Source organism: Diorhabda carinulata, chromosome 9 (genome assembly GCF_026250575.1).
Source record: "Diorhabda carinulata isolate Delta chromosome 9, icDioCari1.1, whole genome shotgun sequence".
Classification (NCBI taxonomy): domain Eukaryota; kingdom Metazoa; phylum Arthropoda; class Insecta; order Coleoptera; family Chrysomelidae; genus Diorhabda; species Diorhabda carinulata.
Window position 1 is genome coordinate 12,039,317 of NC_079468.1, and position 22,606 is coordinate 12,061,922.

Consider the following 22,606-nt stretch of genomic DNA (forward strand, 5'->3'; position numbering starts at 1 on the left):
TAGCCATGAATAATAATACATAGTTAAAAACAATTAATTGGAAATTGAAATAATATCTAACTCAAGACTTTTACCATTTCAGTTTCTAGAACATTTTCGGAATTGAAACAGAAACCATATAAATACATTCTGAAGATTACTTGAAAGTGTATTGTTTGATAAGTTATGCATGAAGGTTATACCACGATACATATACAGATGTATGATGTCGGCTCAAATTTGACACGCCTTGCGCAGACGTCACATTGGAATTAGAAGGTTTTCTTGGTCGTTAAGATTAGGTTAGAATTATACGTATTCAGTGGGTTTTTGTGTGTTTGTGATATTTTTTTGTATTTAGCGTTTATTATAGAGTTGATCTAGCTGTTATCATTTTCTTTTAAAATATTGTACTATCTATTATGAGATTATAATGACGTCGCTATATGCAAAAACACTAATCGAAATACCAAAGTAATAGGTATTAAATACTTTGATTTAAAAAAAAAAAGATTATGGTCGAGAGGATGAAATTAATTTAAAATATGATAAATGTCGTGAATCACAAAATAATTCCCACAATTTCTATTCTTTCTAATAATTATACTTGTTTTATGTTATTGTAAATTCACTTGTAGAATTATTAACTAAAACGGTTTTAGATACGATACTTCTTATTCATAAGTTATTTATTTTAGCGCGTATTTATTCCAATCATTTCGAAGAGGATAGTTCCATATAATGCCAAGTGTCTAGGTTCAAATCATTGTTTATTCTCCTTTATTTATTTATATCACACTCAACAAACAAAGGCAACTATATTAATGCGTAATCGAAGGTAAGGCTGGTTATTTGTTTCCTGGAAGATTTGCCCATTCACATTACGTTTTATTTGGGGCCTGTCTTTATAGAGCTTTCTAGGAAAGCTTTCTTGTTTGTTTACGGCAAATTAGAGATTTCCGGGAAATTGAAGATTCTGGAAAGTTATGATAGTATATAAAAGAGTTTATAGCTGCTTGGGATTTAGTAAACCACTTGATGTCATAGTTAACACATCGAGATTGTGAAAAGTGAACCAAACGATTTAATTGAATTGGATGATAAGTGTTAGTGAATAGTTTAGTGTTAAGTTTTAATAAATAGTTTAGTGTGTAAGTGTTAGTGAATGGTTGGTGTATAATTATTATTATGTACCGTGTGTATGAATTCACTCCACTATTTTGTGATTAGAAACTGTTATATATAAATAAATAAAAAGAGCGTTACAATAGAATAATAGAACGAGAAAATTTTCAAGGAATTTGACAGAAAATGATAATTCGTATAACAACTAAATATCTTGTGTAACCCCCATTTGCATGATTACAGCACCACATCTTCTTGGCATGCTTTCAACCAACTTGCCCAATAAACTTTTGCGATTTCTAGCTAATGTTGTGGAAGAAGATTTCTTCTATAGCCGCCTATTTTGGTCTGCATTGTCTTTTTGTAACTTTCCCCAAGCATACTATATGAGATTCAGATCAGACTTCATTTTCTATTTCTCTTAAAACCCCCCAGCTCGATGTGGCTTCGCTTTATCATCAATATAAATAAACTGGGGGCTTATAGCGGCATGAAATTATGGTAGTATGTTGGCCACTACTTGATCCCTATATACCTGTCCATGTTTCCATCAAATACAATTAATGGAGTGAATTTCTTGTACAGGCTATTGATGCATGGGCGTCAATGAATCTATCCATAATAGTAGTCGTCTACTGTCTGAATTTAATCCATAATGACAACTATAAAGAACGCTTTCCTCCATTCACTAAGCAAGAGTTAGTGTTCCAGTGCTCAAGCTAATATTGCCTAAGTGCAAGTGTCATCAATATACTCTCTTTGACAATGGACTGGATCCTAGATTAGCATCTTGGATATTTCTCCTTATTATTGAGATAGATACGCTAGATACACATCTAGCAATAAAAAATCTTCTTCCCATAATTTTGCCGTTATCTACGAGCTGTATGTCCCAGGTAACGTTTAACAATGGCGGTTGTTACTTTGGGTCTTCCATTTCTCATCCCACGGTAACAGTTCCACTTTCCTGGAACCGACCAAGCAATTCCCAACATGTACTGAGCCCGCTTCGAGTAATCCAAATGTCTAAGAAGTTTGATAGTAAATTTTATTCTAAGCATTATTATAATCAACCAGACTGTTTAAGAAGATTTTGTACCACCGTTCAATATTTCATACAAATAAAAAATAAGTAATTTTAAATTCAAACTACCTATAACAGATTAATAAAATCAAATGAAAGTACCTAAAAGCAAGACCGAAATAAAACGATTTTCCTAAATGATAGCAAATTTTAATAAATAATTGGAATGGGTGTATATTTCATGGATTAAATTTATTGAATATTTAGAAATTATACGTTTGTTGTTATAGTTGTTAAATGTATGAATAGAAAATAATATCTGATAATATAGAGATAAGATTATTTTTTCAAGATACTTAACCTCAAAACAATAATGATTTTATTGTCAGTAATAAATTTGTAAGATATTCTATTGAACAAAGTACAGTTGAACGTATAAATAGGAAATTTATTCGGAAATAGAATAATATACCTTCTAAATCTCAAATACCTAACGTTCTAGAAAGTGATGTTGGAAACAATTAAAATGGTAGGTAGCTAAAGTTGAAATTAACTGCTTCGATTGTTATTTAGTGTCAGGATTTTTTTCCAATTAATTTCATAAGAATGCTAAAAAATATTTTCAATGAATAATCTTGTTTGTATCCAATTAATTTTGGAGTCTATCATAACATATAATTGAAGTTGTTTCCATCACCAGAAAAAATCACAGACAACCCTATAATCTATATAGAACATAATAATTCCACAACAATTTTTTTTGTTTGTATCATTCAAATATAGATGAATATTTATTTATTTACCTTTTCACTATTTATTTAATTTTTCAAACACAACGATTCCCACGGAGTTCCGTACAATAATTGAAAATTTTTATTAACAAAAACACACATTTATTTCTACTACATACATACGTCTACAGGTAAGGTTTATAACAATATAATTGAGGTGAACCATTGGTTTATCAGGGGTCAATGCTTATCAGGTTTTTCATTCTTATCGCAAGCATAAAGGTTACACCATATGCATTACGACAAATATTTAAACAATTAATAATATCGTGTCTGCTGCCAGCAGGCAGGTGTGTTATGAAAACGATAAATAAACAAATTTTGTGCAAACGTATGTACGTAGGGAGTTAGATTTAGAGTAATTGTACAAACTGAATAATCATTTATTTATATGGTAAAACTGAAACTGAAATAAAAATCCAATACAGGAAGAGTTTGTAATTCGAAATAAATGAATTTTCACTCGTAGTTTACTATAAACAAGTTTAATATGTGCAGCATCGTTGGTTTGGTTAAATGGCAATTTTGTTATTTTAATTACTGTTTTTATAGGAGAAGATGAAATAATTGGATTCAATACTCTCAATTGAACATAATATTGTCCATTGAGAAAATCCAAAACTAGTTCCAAATTTGACTCGATTATTTCTTATGACTCAATCTAATCTCATTACTAATTCGTGCTTCTTATTCCTCAACATTTTCCTGCTCGGCCTTCGAAATTTTGCTGTTAAGTACAACCCTCAGAAACCACAACCTATTCATCTCATTAGAATTCCAATATTGAGGTACTCACGAACAAATCTTGCAAAAGAGGGAGTCTCACCATATTGTTAGAACGTCTATATGGGACATTAGATGTACATGATAATAGAAAAATTAGCTCTTCTCAGCACTAATTTCCTACTAAAACAGTCACTTATCTCTACCTTCCATAATCATCCAAATATCGACAATTTTGTCGATTTATTTGACGATTTGTTATAAATGTAGATTCATTAAAAAACAGAATGTGTATTTTAGTTGATTCATAATTTGTTCACTAAACTGCAGTCTTCCATCAGGAGGATTGTAAATTTGTAACGATTCAATTCATATACTTCTAACGAATTGCATTATCATAAGGTATTAGTTCCTTTTGTGCTTAATTTTCATCCCGGAAAATTTTAGTTGAACACACTGCTTCATTGATGTTTCGTTCACCTCTGTTACTTTGCCTTGGTCTCCATTACTCGTTAATTTCTTTCTTCCACTACCATTATTTTTTTCTCTTTCATATTTACATTCGTTTCTTAGTTTTGATAACTGCATTCATGTTATCACATTCTGCTTTAAAATACCTTTTATATTCTTCTTGTATCTTTTGGACTTCTCCCAGTTTTACCTTCTTCAAGTTTTTCATCCATTATCTTTGTAAATAACTCACTACGTCCCCAGATTTAAACCTTCTTCTGTATATACCTTCTTCTGTATATCTTTGGGTTGCTCAAATTATACCGATCGAGACGATTTTTTGTAAATAAATTTGAAATGGCCTGATCTATTGGTTTTGAAACTTTTTAACGATTAACCGATTTCGAAAAAATTAAATAAATCTACTTTATACAAATCAATAATCCTAAAAACTGAACTAGATTTTATGTAAATGTGATGTTAATATATACCATATATCAAAAAACCATTTTCAACTTTATTGACAAAATTGAAAACTGGTTTCAACCACACTTATTAAGTCTTCTTTGGCTATCATCAATTGGTTATTTATAATTTTCTAAATTTATATACTGTTACGAACTCGTTCACGACATAGACCAGGAAGGAAAATAGTAATTCTAGATTCAGATGATGAGCCTATTAAAAAACAAGAGAATGCGAGAGACCCAAAAACAGCCCAGCAACTTGCGTTAACTGAAAGGGAGAGCATCTGGTGAACTTCAGAGGATATCCTAAGAAACCAAAGAAGAAGACGAATATCCCAAGGATCAGCTAAGCCAGTGCAGCTGAGCAGACCCTATACACCCAACAACAGCTTGATGGAATCGAAGCTTAGAAGCTGTTTTCATCGCTTATGCAACATATTCCAAACTCTTCTCAGGTCCTCAAGAGCAGTTCCATTTCATCCCGAACCATGCAAACAAACAATTAGAACTAGGAACACCGAATAACTAAGAGCAAACATCAACCTTATGGAATCCATACTTGAAGCAATGGATAATGACTATTCGCTATACTAGACAATAAGTCATCAGGATATAGCTACGATATTTCGTGGTCAGATTACATGATCTACAGAAATAGAGTCGATGAAACGCGAGTAGGAACAGCTATTTCGGCGAAGACTGAATTCTATGGATACAGAAACGCCACACTGGACCTTCTGACGATAGGATTAGACCTTCTCGAAGAAGACAGGAAAGTCTCACAATCGGAAACCGAGGAAATCTGATAGGAGACCTAAGCATAGAATTCGAAGATCCAGCATAAAAAAAGACCGGAGTTACTCAACATAGAACCGACACACATACCTCATATAAGAGGAGATGATGTATAATTAACACCAAAGGAGGAATAAAACTCGCACCAGTCAACCGCACTTAGGGCGAGGACAAGAGGACAAGTGGTAAAAAGTGGAGAAGACTGACTGAAAGAAGTTCAAACGCAGAGTTGGCAACGGAATTAGAAAATTAGCTAAGACACCTGAAAATAAAGACATCCATGAGAAATGAGAGACAGTGCTCGATAGCTATAAGAGATTCTCTAGCATTAGCAAGAGCTCGATAGGAGACAAAAGTGGACAACATAATAACAGAATCAGACGAGGTCAAGACGCAGCAGAGACAGCACCGATCCAAAGTGGAACAACAGACTAGACGAACTGGAGACACTAACACTGACTAAAGTTCGTCAAGATTTTGAGGCAGAAAATATATCGCACCCCTACACGGAGTTAACGTATAAAGATTTCAAAAAATAGTCTAGTTTCTGAATATAAGTATCTGAATATCCAAACAATCACAAAGACTTTTCAGACTGAGTCAACGATAGAATCTAGCACCAAGATAAATAAAACGACAACGACCAAGGAAGAAACCTAGGCTACATTAGTTCTGAGGAAGTAGTTTACAATTTTCTGGATTAGGCAAAATATGACAGGATCAACTGTTATGTGTACTCTAAATCCAAAATATTCTACGATTTTGAACTATATATATAAGAATATTTGATGTCCACAACATCAAAATTCAAGGCTAATGAACGGGCAATCCAAACTTACCAATTATAGAAGAACTTGCTTAGATTTATAAATTTTTAATATTTCTTAGGTTTATGTAACCTCAGATAAATAAATAACAGTTATCTAGTAAACGTCAACATTATCTATCAATTTATTTTGAACAACTAATATGAAAAAATCAGCTCTTAATTGAAAATTATACGTTCAGTACGTTAGATGTGTACATAAAAGTTTGAACATATTTTGAAGCTCCACATCAAGAAATCAAACTCTGTTACTAGTTACTAGTTGAGATAAATTTCCATCTACATTTTCTGGGCGTCCAAATTGATTCGATGTTACGGGCGTTATTAAAAACAATAATAGTGTTTTATAGTCGTATATAAAAAAATTATCAAATATTATTAAACATTCCAGCAGCTAATAATTTTCTGGCAGAATTAATGATTGGAATGTCTGTGAAATGAAGAACTGGAAATAAAGCTAAAGCTAAAGAGCACGATGCTTTATAAATTACTGACAGTCGGTTTGATTTGAAGCATTTGTGGGATCGGTAAAAAAGACTCATTTGCTCAAAAGGAGATACAGGATAATAGTGAGAGTTTTACTTTGCAAAATAAAATGCCAGTGCTGAAGTTGTAGTTTTCTATCAGGAAAAAAGGAATTCGCAAAAGACAATGAAGAGTGTGGAAGACAGAAAGCAAAAACTCAAATGAAATATTATTATTTCTTCGTTTTTTATCTTTGTTCAGCTTGATGCTCCACATATTATGTTATTCATGTTCAATTAAAATAGAAAGCTTGTCGTATTTTTCAGCCCACATTATATTATTAAAGTTACAGATGACTATGAAGTAAGGTTTGCAGTACAAGGACACTCCTAGGAGATGGGCGTGATCAACTGAAAATTAGAACTCAATATTTTGATGAAGACTAAAAGAAGTCGGGACGTCAAGCTTTCATCTGTTTTTAAAAAATTAAAATAATAAAAAAATCAAATTTGAAATCAGAAGAGACCTAAAATCAGGAACAACAAGAAATGCTCTGTCTTTCATCGTTTGTTCAATCCCTTCTAGATTCTGGAGGGTCTTCCTTGTCTTCTCTATTCTATTGATACATGAATGCTTCCTTCGGCCACCTGTTCTGTTCCATCCTCATCTCATGAGTGTATCAGAGAAGTTGTTTAGTCTATATGTTCTCTGTAAACGCGACCTGTTCTTCGTCGTGTATTTTCATTGTGTTTATGCTCTGTTCTAAGTATTCTGCACGATTTTCTCAAGTAGTCCATTTTCTATCCTTCAGTTGCCAGCACTCGCCTCCATAAGTTGAAATGGGCTCCACTATGACTTTGCTTATAGTAATTTTTGTATTCAGGTTAATTTTTTCTAACCTTAGCAATTAGTACAGAATTTCTGTAGCGTTTTTTGCCTTGCTGCGCTCTATTTCTCATATCTACTTTTGTTCTTCCATCTTTCGAAATCATGCTTCCTAGATATTTGAATTCGTCTAGCCCTATTTATTTGCAGTTCGAGGTCTCCTTGTGTACTCGTACTTCCTACTGCACCCTTATCTGGAACGTCTAGAATGCGAGAATGATTTCGATATGGTACTTCCTAGCTGGAATACATCTTTTGACATTCTGTATATGTTCTGAGTAGCTCGAACATAAACATTGCTGAGGTAAGATTTCGTCAATATATCAAACAGCGTTTTCAACCATACCGTTATATGAGGTGAGTAGCTAAATTCCTGGCTTTACGTTTATCCAGTATTTGTTGTAAAATGAATGTATTATCAACAATGAGCGTTTCACTTGAAATAAGTTATTTTCTCCTATTTCTTCTCTAGTTTTTTCAATTCTACTTTCCAATACTTTACCATACAAACTGCTCTTTGCGCTAGTTACACTAATGCCACGATAATTGCCACACTTCTTATCTCCTTTCTTGTATATTGATATAACATACGCCATATCCCAGTCTTCTGAGATTGCGTCCACATTCAAAAGGCACTTATTGTAGAGATTTGTTATAATTTCGTGTAATATTTTCTCTCCGTTTCACCAACTCAATGGGAATGCCCCCTCTCCAATTTTTGACACTTGTAAAACAAAAAAACAAATTTCGTCTATTGTTATCGCTTCGACTAATTGATTATCAACTTCAATATCATTATTTTCTTTTGAAATTATAATTTACTGTGAGCAGCTCTACCAAAACAAGACATATTGCGCCAAAGCATGGCAACATAATTTCGAAACTGATTTAATAACTTAACATCATTTGAAATATACGGCAAAGAAAGTAGAAGTAGAAGAAATAGTCAGTATAAGATTGAGTTCAACAAATAACATCACACGTAACCATATGCAATTCCATTCACTGGTCTGTTACTCCTCCACATTTTTTATTGTGTATAAATATTGTATTCATATCTTTTTCTTCTGTCAATATATACGCTTATAACTTTCATGTTCCGTATGAGATTTTGATGTTTATTGGCCTCACTAACAACATCATTGTTAATTAATTAGAAACCAAGAGTGGATTTTGAGAGGTAAATTTGCCATTGGGTCTTTGAAAATAAGTTCTAATTATAAAAATAGTATCAAATACTTTTGCCAGGTATCAACAGACGCGAGTTCAGTGCTCTAGCTTCTGAGCTACCTACTAAGTATTGATATAGTTATTTTTAAAACAAGAAGAGAAGTAATTAAAATCAAAATGTTTAGTTATAACCTCATACTAATATGCCTATAATTTTTTCATGAAAATAAAAAATCTTTTTGCACAAATATAAAATAGGCTCAAAATACATGATACAGGTATTTAGTGAAGGAAGGACCTATGCTTATGTTGAAGATCGATCTGGACGACCTAATTTTACTAATTTTACTAATTGGTTTAGCGGTTAGCGACAGAATTCTTTGATGATGTAGTCCTTAAGATGATATCAGGACTTAAAATGGTAATGATAACTATATTGATTCGCAAAAAATTATCATAGTTTATTTTGCAATACAATTTATATTTAGAGAATTTCCTTCTACTCCAATGAAAAAATAATAAAAAAATGGTGTTTACTAATAAATTAACCTAGAAGTTGTAATTTCTTCACAATGGATCATAGAAATTTCATTACCATATTAATTAATTTTTCTCATTTACTAGTACCCATTTTGAAGTTACCTGAACATACTGATAATAGTTATGCTTTAATGCTTTTTATCTTCTTTTTCTCTAGATGCTCTTTCGAGCGTCAAAGTATCAAGTTTTATTTTCCCTTAATCATTTTTTTCCTCTCTTTCCGATCCTTTGCTACTTCATTCATCTGCTGTAATGTTTTATCTTGTCTTCCCCTTCCTGTTCTACTTATTGTAAGATTAATGTAAGTTTTCCTGGGCCTTCCTTTAATTCCTTTCTTATATCTTTTTGCCTATGTTTCTTTTCTTATTAGGCTTTGTGATGTTTCTCTCTTTATGTGTCCATAACAGGTAAACATATTTTGACTATTTTGTGACCCATTAGTTCCTGTTTGAGATTCTTTAAAATCACCTCATTCCCTATCCATTCTCGTTTTCTCTGATATTTACCTCAGATGCTTCATCACCGCTGATATTATTCTACTCTGTTCATTACCCAAGATTCGCTCCCATATATTAACGTAGGTGCCTAATTCATTGATAAATTTCAAGAAATTTTTCAGTCCAGTTTTCATGAATCATACTAAAAGAGACGTAATTTCATGTTATATCAGTTCTATTTTGAGGATACCTTGAAAAAATTGAATTATTATTATTTTATTAATTTTTTTTATAAAGTTCTTAAGCATCGTGTATATTGTAGATAAACACGCTTGCGCCATCGGGATATAAATTTCCTCTCCTTCTCTGCTGAACCTTCTACACATACTCGAGCTTTCATCGATTTATTATACAGTAACCTAAGTTCTGAGTTTGACAATTTTATCCATTAAAATGATATAATTTAATAAAAAATGATAGCAAATATTGAAAATAGTGATATACAAAATGAAAATAATACAGGACCTCGTGAATTCACCGTGGTAGTAAAAATTATAAATGTTATTATAGTTGCTGTGTTTTTATTGCCACTAGCTGAATATTTACTGATAATGAAAAGTGATAACAATCAAATTGAGAGTGTGGAAACGGAAATTGTAAAAGGATCCCGGGAAGTTATTGTTGATACAAGAGTTGAAACCAAGGAATATACGGGTAATAATGAAAATTCTCAACTTGGAAAAACCAAACAAAAAAGCTACGAATTAATATTATGGGAGAAAATTGTAAAGGAACTGATTGAAGAATCTGAACTTTGCTTTCCTAATGATTTTTATGCCAAAAAAAAGGATAAGATGATAAACCAGAAAACAAAAAAATATATAAAAACAACAAATAAAGAAAGAAGAGAAGTACCAGGTAAGCAATTCTTTAAACATGGTCTCAATTTGCCTACTCCACGCAACGAATCACCCCTTTTACTTGGTTGATTCCAATGCCTCAATCTACCTATTCCTTGGTATTTCACCAAGGAGATGAAAAGCATCAAGAGTACTGTTGATACTAACTCAAGACCAGGAGTATTACTTGAAGTAGCGTCAAAAATAAATTTCACTTACAGTCAGAGCTTTTATTACGAACAATAACAATTCAGCACCCTGTATTTCATTAACGAAAAGACTTATCACACATGTTTATAGGAGCTTTTCATCTTAAAATGGAGTGACAGGGGGGGCTTCCCCTGTAGTGGGGGATTTTAGATTACTTATAAAACATCCTATATATAACTTATAATTTACTTAATCTTCGTTATATCATAGTTTTTGCAACATTTGTTTTAATTTACTTTCGATGTGACATAATCTGATAGTTAGTTCCTAAATAGTTTCAAATGGCACTAATATTTCTATGGTAATGTACATAAATTAACGGTACCAGAATAAAAGCTTGCTTTAATAGCAAACCGAACTTAAATTATAAAATATTTTCTAACACTTTAAATAAGAGTAGAGTAACTGATAAAGAATATTATTTGCTTCAGTGCCACCAATAGTGAATTACGCCATTGGTGCCATCTTGGTAGTATTATTAGCAGCGGCCCTATTAGAACTATATAAAGCCAAAAGTCAACCTGTCAAAAAAGACGGCAAGAATTCTTTAAGCCGAAAATGTTCTTTGGCTGATTTAACGGTCATGAAACATCACAGGAAGGAAATGCTTAGAAGGGACTCAATCCTAGAAGCAGCCGAGGAGAACATCTGCTCTAAACAACTGGGTAGGAAGGTGTCCAGACCACCTTTGCGTTTCGATTGAAAGGTAGAGCGCAATTTGGTGGTTTTATGTTTTGTGTTCGTGTAGTTTTTTGATATTGTAAACATGTTTCCTGCATCTATGTTCTTGTACTGTTAATAACTGAGTATAGTGTCTTCTTCACTTATGCTTGATATACAAGAATTTTACAATGTACAAAATGTGAAAGGTCTTTACATACATAAACCACATATTCCTTAAAATAAAAGCAAACTTGAATTTGCCCAAGGCTGCTTAATTTGGCCGCTATGCAGCGTGGATGTAAAAACTTTGAAATGATTTTTCCATTATCTGATTTTAATAAACATTGATATCTCAGTATTATTGGATAAATACAGCCAAATCGAATCAAATCGTTAATAAAGAAATGATTCCGTGTTGGGAAAAATGCTTGTCCACGTCACTATGTATTTTTAATTATGCATTTTTTCCAAAAAAATGAACAGGGTGTGCCATGTGACAGTGGCCAACACATACTTTATTAATTTAAATGCATGTTATTCATTTCTCGAATTCCTTAGACAAAGATTTTAAAATCGCGCATTCCTAAAAATTAAGTTACTTTTGTATCAAAACAAATTAATTTCGCAAAGCTGAATCTACTGCTTAATCGATTAATTAAGTTTAAAAATAGGTTTCATACCAGAATATGAAAAATCTTTATTTTGGCACTACAAAAGTCTCAGGACTGTTTCTTAATATATATCAAGTTGAAAGATTACAAGAATCAATTTTTTGTAAATATATAGCTTCTTATACTCCTAATATCATTGGCATTTATTATAAAAATTGTAGAGAATGGATTAGTTACAAAAATATGAATTATTTTTTTAGATTCCTTTAATTACTTACATCACTATAAGGATTTTACTTAAAAATATGGATTCTTAGCACGTATACAGTCCCAAAAGGCATCTCGAGAAGAACGATGTATTCTGAGAAGAGCATATATCTACCTTCTCATCTCATCTGAATTATCAGCTTCTCTACAGCACACTCTGTATACTACGGTTATTATATTACACTAGAAAGGACGAAAGTTGAATTTTCAGCTCGGGAATCATGATGCGCAGGACCGAGATTTCAACTATTCATATGTGTGGTATATACGATTTTTCTTTATAGCAGGTCGAAAGTACGTATTTTCATCCATAATCTCAGGGACGAAAGTACGTACTTTAAGCCAAGGTATGAAGAAAATATCTATTATATAGCAAGGGAGGAAAGTGCTACTTTTTCTCCCGAAGATGCCTAACATGTTATACATATGATTTTTCCGTGGCCCTCAAATAAAAAGTCATGTTTAAATAATTCATTTATGCAACTAACAAAAAAATATTAAAGGATTAAGACTAAGTAGGTACAGTATGAAACTTAGAGACACGTTATTTTCATTCACGCATCCCAAATTATTTTACCTTGTAGAGTATTTATTCATACTTATGTTAAGTGTGCAATGTTCACCAATGTTTATTTGAACACCAGTGAGAGTGATAGCTGGAGCCAACGCAGTTTTCGTGATGTTATCATTAACAATATTACTCAGCTGGTAAGTAGTCGTACTTGGCTGATTACAAACAATTTCATTAGCTTTAGTGAGACCCATGTTTTGGTTCGGAATTTCTTTTCTAAATAGATTGGTGCACATATACTTCAACGATATTCGTAGACTTTCAATCTCCGCGTTTAAAGCAAGAATATCTCCTCTAGAATTTGCAAGTAAACTTGCCGAGGTTTCCCTGAAACTGTGCCCAATATAATTTAAGGCATTAGGCAGTTTTAAAAATTCTGAAATTTTTTTAGAAATTTTACCAATAGTATCTTTTCCAATCATTTAGTTGAAACATTTTCCTGTACTATAGCAGACAAATAAACTTGTCTGATCTATTTTAAGGCGCAGCAATATAGATTTTTTTATAAATGTCGATATAATTAGACATTCCATGACGTCATTATTAGTTTTCCTCCCTAGGGTGGAAATAGTCCGAGGATATATTAAAAAATTCTTAGCCTACTTTAGAACCAAAAAAAATTTCAATGTCAAAATATCTTATTACTCAACATATTCTCCTCTTAATTGGTTACATTTATTACAACGAACATGCAACCTCTCTAGACTTTAAGAAAAAAAATGTTTCTTCCTGCTCTGCAAACCAGACCCCCACAGCTTTTATTACCTCCTCGTTGGAAGAAAATTTACGACTTTTTAAACTTTTTGTCAGTCGAGGAGAGAGATTATAGTCGAACGGAGCCAAATCTGGTGAATTAAAGGGGGTTGTTTAGTAATTCAAACCCTAAATCACAAATTTAAGGCATGTCAACATGAGATTTGTGTGCAGGGGCATTGTCCTGCAAAAACAAAAGACCTTTGGATAGTTTTCCGCGTCTTTTCACTTCAATTATTTCCCGTAGAGTGGTCAGTAATGTCGAATAATAATCTCCAGTTATTGTTCTAACCTTATCTAAAAAATCAATCATGATTACTCCATGGCAATCCCAAAAAACTGAAGCAAGAACTTTTACAGCAGATTTTTGGATGCGAAACTTCTTAGATCTTGGAGAGGTCGCCATTCCATCGATAGTTGCTTTGTTTCTGGATCGTAGAAATGTACCCAAGTCTCATCCATAATAACAGTTCGGTTTAAGAAGTCTACATCGTTTTCAAATCGAGCACAGATCGAACGCGATGCTTCTACCCTTGCACGCTTTTGGTCAGCATTCAAACATTTGGGGATTCATTTTGCAGCAATTTTTCTCATGTCCAAATTGACGTGAACTTTATGATGAACGTGTTTGGCCTTCCCAATTAGTCATCATCTTCAATGGATAATTTACCTCTTTTGAAGCTTGCAGTCCAATTTTTCACGGTCGAATACGAAGGACATTGATCACCAAGGGTATTAAGCATATCTTCGTAAATCTGCTTACCTCTTAACACTTTTAAATAACTCGATACTCCAATTTTTCGATTTTCACAAATTCGGTGGACATCTTTTTTCTTTTAATTTATTGCGTAATTCTGGTTTACTTTTTTGACCTCAAACTTTACACTGACCCTTCTAATAAGTTATTGTTCGTTGCTATGGTAACGCAATATTTTGTTTATGCATGGAACTGGTTTAGGCTAACTACATATTAATATATACGCACCTAGGAAGAGAAGTAGGGCAGTCTCGTCGACCTCGCCTTCGGCTCAGGTGACGAAAATTGCATGCGAGAATGCTCTTCTTTTCTCCCGTGGCGCGTATACTATTTTTTCTCACACCGATATGAAAAAATCGTCCTTAAAGTATTCTAATTCAATGTCACTAGAATCCTCTCAATTCTTTTTTTAATTAAAATTCTTTATTTTCAAGCGATAATAAATACTAAATGTCGTGTGAAGGAAGCTTTCATCATTAGTAAACATTTTATAAACGATACGATACCAGGAGCAAAAGAAGTTCTTCCCGGGACTTTTGTCTCACATATCAGGGGCGAAAAGCGAACTTTTCATCCCGGCGAGAAAAAAGTACAAAAATCGCGGACGAAAATGCCCTACTTTTCTCTCTAGATACGTAATGTACTATTTCCTCTCTAGGTAGGAAAAGTACGACTTTGCTCCCTACAATGAGGCCATGTTTACTTTGGATAGAGGTAGGGGAAGAAAATATTTTGTCTCTTCTATAGAGATGAGATGTTTTAGTACTTCAAACTATCTCAAATATTTCGTACTATAGTACCAACTGACCACATCAAATCTTATTGCTCGGAAGGCATTTCAAACTTATAATAAACAAACTTCATTAAAATTTTAACTTCAAGCTACATAGCATACAAGCTAAGCAACTTGGGGTCTGATGTTAATTTAAGTTTAAGAAATTTGTGGTAGACGTCTGTAAAGATCTTACAGACACATACTACTTCAGTTTAGAACCATTCTACTATTACAATTAATTCTTACCACAAGTACATACTTACATACTTACCACAAGTACATACATACAATCCCAACTCACCGCAAGTACATAATCATTTGATTTGCACATTAATCCCACTTTTTTAGAAATTTGGTAATATTTCTTTTCATACATTTTTTGACTATAAATGATGAAATTCAAGTAACTCTTTGTCCATTTGATCAAATTGATGAATGGAATTAAACTATACAAACTACGTTTTTAGTGAATAAAATAACAAAAGTATACATAACATTAAACCAAAAGGAAAATAAAGCTAAGGACACATTTTTAACACGTGTAAACACGTCACGTTAGAATGCGGCACACCAGATAGACCGGACACATATGTGTGTTATAAAACTTGTATGCCAGCTGACATTTTGATGTTTTTAACCTGTTAAGTAGTATCCTCGACCTTCAGGTTTACACAACACACATTCACAATCCTCCGGAGCTTATGGATCACCTACAAGAAGAGATGGATTGGTTGGATGAAAAAGAGGAAATGGTTGCTTGTGCTACAATATGAATCCAGGGAGAACTGGGTTCATCCAATAAACCAACGTAGGCACGAATGTGGTGAATATCATGTCCTGTAGCCCGAAATTAGCAATGACGATGACAGGTGTAAAATGTATATCATTATGACCAAGAAGGAATTTGACGTGGTTTACAATTTATTAGAAAGTAAATAAAAGAAGCAAAATACAAATTTTAGAGAAGCAATATCTCCAGATTGTCGTTTTCGTTGGTCTCGGTAGTCCTTGTTTCGGAAATTGTACAAAAAATTTTTTTAAAAACCTTATTTAATGAATAATGGTTCCATTATTTCTACCATAATTTCATACAAAGGTAACAAATAACGTAACGTTTCTCGGGTAAAGGTTTTCTGATAAAATTGTACACGTTAATTTAATACTTGACATTTTATTAAACCTCAAATTATTACAATAATTACAACACTATCAACAATCCCCGCACTTTATACCACTAATTCGACTGCCAATATTCAACTTCTCACCTACTGTGAGCTCCTACCTCAACTTATTTTTGCGATGTTCTAGAACATGGTATAAGAAACTTATAATAGCAATAGTTAAAATGTAAATGGTTACAAAATAGATGTAGCCACCCACCACGTCTTTTATAGTTTCCACTACATAAGTTATGACCCACACCGCCAGATGGCGTGCGGCTGTTGCTATGTAACAATATTTTAGTTGTTGCATGAAAAGACATGTTCACTTTTTTGATTTTTAACAATCTATCTACATACTGGTAAGTGAGTGTCGGTCTATCAGAAAATAATGTTTTACAGACATTTACATTCTCATTAAATTATAAACCATATAACAAGGTTATTAATTTTATTTGAATAATCAAATATTGAGTGATTGAACGATATTACGGATAAGTAGAAAAAGCGCAATTTGTTTCAATTTAAGAAAGTTTTAAACCGATGATATGCGTCTAATGACATCCTTCTAACATTTTTCATAAAACAAAATACCAATAATATTAAATAGAAAATCACAAAGGGAAAATTATCCACCTACGAGTATATTTTGTTCAAACATAGTGTCAGATGTATACTGGGTCCTTTTTGTGTCCAATTCAATTTTTTTATTACTATTTGTTATTTTACATCGTTGCTGCGAGTGATAGCGTGTATTATCCATAAAAACTATCACTCTGATGGAATATAAGGTAGAAACTATTTTCTGAACTAATTTTCACATAAATTTAATTCGATCTCATCGGTAGTATATACTCATTTTAAGCAGATAATAACACATTACGTAAAAAACGTATTATAATTGTAGTAAATTGGTATCCCTGCTTTTATATAATTCATAAGTGTATTCTCATACAATTTTCTATTTTAGATATCACACACATTAACTTTTTTTGTAAAAACGGAGTATTTGTTAATTTTTTTAAAATCTGAAATACTATGAGAATGAGATTGCTGAATGTTCTCTTTTCTAAGACGCATCGGGTATTTAAATAAATTGGCCGTCAGATGAGTTCATCAGCTACCTATTAATGATAATGGATCTGCTAATCAGAAAAAATTTTTTCTAAATTTCTTTAAGCAAAATCCACTAGTATTAAGAAAGAATGAAGTTACTTTTGAAAAAATTATGTGCTTTAATTTTCGAAATATCCGAGCGCAAATTTCTTGACACAACATATGAATTTTTCTAAGACTTTAGAAAATTTAGAAATCTCCGGTGATTACTTGAGAAATTTTGGTAATTTTTGATCTGACTCTATTTTAAACAAAATTTTTATGAAGACCTACATCTGTCAAAACTTTGAAGACAATCGAAATAACTAAAAATTGGAACCCTCTAGACCCTAGACTACGATGTTCCAATTAGTCATATTGACCATGTAAAGAATAAGCTTAGATTATAGACATGCAAATATTTAAATTTTCAACTTAAACAAGCACCTGTGAAAACTTCCATTAATATAACTATGATCTGTCTTAAAAATATCAGTAGAATACAATATGTGTAAAAATGTGATTGTTGTTCGTATCCACTCAAAATCTCAATTAATCTGGAATCTACATATGAAAGACAATGATACTGTTTGACAATCTCTAGTTGATTGAAGGAACTGATTTTCAACACATCATTATACCATAGAATTTCGACTAAAACTTCATTCACTGGGTAAACCGTTCTCTTGATAAGATTTAAAAAATATGCATGTCTTTTACAAAAAAAGTTTTGATTTTGAACATAATGTATAATACAAACTATCTGCAGTCTATTGCCTAATCACTTATTTTCGTGCGTAATAATTGGAAAACTTACCTTTTCCGACTATAGCCTGTGTAAAATATTCATTTGTACATTATGAGGTAGTAGTAATTCTGTAATGGATATCCTAGTAAAACAAATATCATTATCCTTTATTTTTCCTTTTAGATCTATTTATAATGAAAAAACAATAGGGAAGCTATTTCTATTTCTTTATAATAGCGTATTAAATTGAAAAACGTCATTGCAAATCATTTTGTATAAACTACACATTTATTTAGTAATTAGAGAGAAATACGATTGCACTGCAATTCCGTCTTAAAGATACGTTTATCTGATGGGACCAAATCTCCAGGCTCCAATCCACTGTCAGTATAGTACCTCAAACTGTGCGTAAAATTAGTTCTAATCAGATATTCCGAATAACAAGAGAGAAGGGGTTGATAGAATATAAACTTTGATTTTGAAAACAAATGTATATTCGCTCCATTCCTCCGAATATGAGTTTTTTGCATAAGGGTAACTTACAAAGGGCATAATGAAAAACAAACAAAAAAACTGTGGCGTGTTTACATTTCCGCTTCACGATAAACAATTCGATGTTTTTTCAATAGGGTTCCGCATTGAGGCCACTAATTTGCAAAGAAAACATTAGAACTACTTGTAAGCTTCAACAATTCTGAATAGTTAAAAACTTAAATACTGCTTCATATCATTGCATGAAGCAATAACATATATTAATACCTTTCAAGTCAACTATCAGTAATTCGTATAAATATATCCTATAATAGTTGTCCTCTACAAAACTTCAATGCTGTTTGTACAAATTTTGTCCTAACTTGTTTGAATTTCGAATTCAATCGTCGTTTACCTAGTAACAGGTTGTTTCCTTGTAACAACTGATGTTGAATATTTAAACCATTTGACCAAAGTAATCAAAATCTAATATCCTATGTACTTACATAATTTCTTGAAAAAAAAACACTAATTCAATTTCCACATTCCCCCTACATCTTTAATAATGAAACAAGTTTTATAGTTCGTCCAATAAGTCCGTACATAAAAACGTATTTCAATAATCCTGAGTTTCATTCCTCTAGCAAGTTTTACATAATTTGCCAAAATACGCACAAAAACAATTTTATCCAAAAGTAGTTTTCACTTCGTATGAGTACCATAGCTGTGAGTTAGTCATAAATTCAAATAAGTTCAAGTTTCACGATGAGTACGTGTAAAATGAAGTTATTAAATGGAAGGAAAGTCAACCATCGAAAAATGTGAGATATATGGAATAGAAAGAATAATTACATCGAAAATAAACTATTCAGATTGTCGTGTTAAAATATTTTCCACTAAAATATATGAAAATCAAAATTCAATTTGAAATGCTGACTATAGTACATAACGTAGTTATACCAACTCTTTTGTAGGTACATATATATACATAAATAAAACAGTTTCCGAATGATAAATGAATCATTGTTTTAGTCATATTTCAAATCCATTTCAGAATTTCCTACTTTAAAGTTATAACTAATTTCCAAATGTATAGTTTAGATGAGTTTTTTAATTTTAGGATACAAACCAGCTCCCTTATACCGCCAATATTCCTTTCCTGTAGGACCAAGTAGTTTGCCTATAATGGGTACAAGTAATCATAACGGTCGTCGACTATCAATTCAAGGTGCTATGAGGTACGTTCCAGTAGTCGATGGAAGACCAGCGGCCGTTTTACAAGGACGAAGACACTCAATTATATCAGACGGCAAACAACCTTTAATAGCAGTTGAAAGTGACAGAAGCCTGTCTGTTGAAAGAGGAATTCTTCTTACTGATAGGATAGTTGACGATTCACTTGAAAGACGGTATTATGGACATGGTAGACGTGTACACAGGCATTGAAGACTGGTAGATATATTGAAAAATACCATTTATTGTAATGTATAAGTATTGGAATGTTCGTATCCATTAATTACTTACACATAGACAGGAGAACCAGATTTCTTAGGATTTTATGAATACGTGAAAACTATTTTAACAGCGATCATTTTGGTACCAGCTAAGTGAGTATGTTCACAATTTGTAGACAAAAGCTTGTAAGAAACTAAAAAACTTCTTAGTTTCTTACAACCTTACAAAATCTAAATATAAAGTATACACAAGAAAACTTCAATAGATAACGATGTTACTTTTTAAAATGTAAATGTGAACATATGCTTTGTCAAAATAGGACCAGATATAAAACTAAATAGACGGAAATCCTAAAATATGTAATAATTTGTATCAAAAATTAATACCATATTTAAACTAATGAGTAGTATTCTCCGAATTAAATCGTTTATAGCATACAAGGCATTTTCCAGCAAATATGCCTTCAAAATCGGTAAAAAATGTTATAGATTTTATTTCAATTCGCAAATTATTGTTAATTTTTTTACATTGCACAGTATTGAGCCCTTAACTAATTCTGAACTTGGAGTAGGTAGATAAAGGTCGTGCTCCGCGTTCCTAAGTGGGTGGGTGCAATGATCTTTGTAGAATTGGAAAAACATATTTACGAATTAAGCAAACTGATTCAAAGATGAATAAGGAAATGTTTTGAATCTAGTAGCTCTCTTTTGTAGTTTGAAGTTTCGCTCAAATTGAGTCACACCAAACGTACTCCAGAAGGGAAAGGTGGATACGTTCAGTTCCTTGGATACTGATCTTAGCGCAAAACAGACAGGACCCAATTTTTTAGATACAACGGCGATATGTAATTCCAATTTCAAAGAATGCCTACAACAGATTTACTGACGACAATAGTGGTGTTATTTAGTACAAAAGGCTGCAATTTATTTTTATATAATAAAACTTTAGTTTAGAGGCACATAAGTTCAGAATCAAACCATGATTTAAGGGTAATTAGGTCACTAGATATGGTCTTAGGACTAGTATCGTCAACATATTTTACTAATGATGTCTAGATAGTCAATATTATTGATAAACATAAGAAACAGAATAAGGCCTACTACTAAGCACACTTAAGGCACACCATATTCTATTGGTTTGCAAGAAGACATCGTTGTATCAACCCTTACAAGATAATTTCTGTTGGTTAGGTATGACTTAAACAATGCGAGAGGTATTCCCCTGAAACTTTTATACTGCAGTTTGTTGATTAAAATATTATGATTAACACAATAACACAATCAAAAACCTTAGAAAAATTACAAGAAGATGTTGCAATGGAGTGATTGTTTTTTATGCAGGTGTAAACATTATTTATGAGGGAGAATATTGCATGATTTGTGCATTTGGTAATTGAAACTCCAAAGTAATGGATAGTATGGATTTTATGTTCAATATAAATTATCAAATACTTTTTTGACTAATCTTTCAATGATCTTAGATAATGTGGGAAGAAGTGCAATTGGGCGATATTTCGATGCTTGATCTTTATCTCCTCCTTTATGCAGAGGTATTATTATTGCTGACTTAAGGCAATTTGGAAAAGTGCTACTTTGGAATATGTTTATTAAAGTGATAAGATGATTTATGTGCATTCCGGCAGACACGAAAACATTTTCAATGGAAGTCCATCTGTCCCAGATGAGGATTTATTTTTAATGTATCTGGGTAACCAGCACATAATATATATTTATAAAGATTTTAACAAAGATTATTTTGGTACCAGCTAAGCAAGTATGATTAGATAGCCTGTGCCATAATTATTGTTAATTATGAATAATTGTATATTCTGACGATTTCTTTAAAAATAAATTTCCTGCGTAATTACCCGGGGCGACAAAGATTATTTTTATTCGTATTTATTAAGCATTGTAAAATAATAAAAAATTATCTAATTATACTGGTACTATTAAGAATCTAGAATATTATAAAAAAACATCTTGCACACAAAAAGATACTCTTAGATCATTTTATAAAACAATATATGGAAGAAATGTTTTCACGTTTATACAGTAATGTTATAAAGTACGTTATAAGTGTGAACCTAGTTACCTTGCTTTCGTAGAACGACATATTTCTACAAAGTCAAAAAGTCCAAAATTGCGCAAAGCTCTCACATGAGACTGTGGGTGAAAAAAAAATTTGTTATTGTAAGTACCATGTGGAATACAAAAAACTGGAAATTAGCAAATAAACAATATTGGTACAACTATGAAATATAACATTAATTTAACAAATTATAATAATGTATATACTTTTAATCGTTGAATTTTGTTGTTTTCAATGTGAATTGGAACGAAGTCTCTGTCAGCGTTTTTGGCAAAATTAAACACAAAAGTGTACTAACTCTAATATATTCCGAGCTCTCGAATCATTATTTATTCATCGTCGAGAATCAATTAGTTTAGAATTACGGTGTGATAAATTTTGTAATATGTTTTAAGAAACATTGATC

At 32.0% G+C, this 22,606-nt stretch overlaps 2 protein-coding genes across 3 annotated transcripts in view; one reads left to right on the forward strand and one right to left on the reverse strand.

Annotated features, from left to right (window-relative positions):
* LOC130898287 (lethal(3)malignant brain tumor-like protein 3) overlaps nucleotides 1-3,065 on the reverse strand; it is a 343,664-nt gene extending 340,599 nt beyond the window's left edge. The window contains exon 1 of the mRNA XM_057807478.1: nucleotides 2,932-3,065. The gene's annotated coding sequence lies outside the window, so the exon portion shown is untranslated. The remainder of the gene's footprint in view (nucleotides 1-2,931) is intronic.
* A 7,052-nt stretch (nucleotides 3,066-10,117) lies between these two features.
* LOC130898288 (uncharacterized) lies at nucleotides 10,118-22,104 on the forward strand. Of its 2 annotated transcripts, XR_009059870.1 has the most exons (4): nucleotides 10,118-10,595; nucleotides 11,218-11,451; nucleotides 19,778-21,010; nucleotides 21,061-22,104. XR_009059870.1 is itself a non-coding variant. In XM_057807482.1 (3 exons), the coding sequence occupies exons 1-3, from the start codon at nucleotides 10,151-10,153 to the stop codon at nucleotides 20,101-20,103; spliced, it is 1,005 nt and encodes a 334-aa protein (XP_057663465.1). In that variant the 5' UTR covers nucleotides 10,118-10,150; the 3' UTR covers nucleotides 20,104-22,104. The 2 variants fall into 2 exon arrangements, 1 of the variants encoding a protein (XP_057663465.1); XM_057807482.1 differs by having other exon boundaries at nucleotides 19,778-22,104.
* Nucleotides 22,105-22,606: the final 502 nt, after the last annotated feature.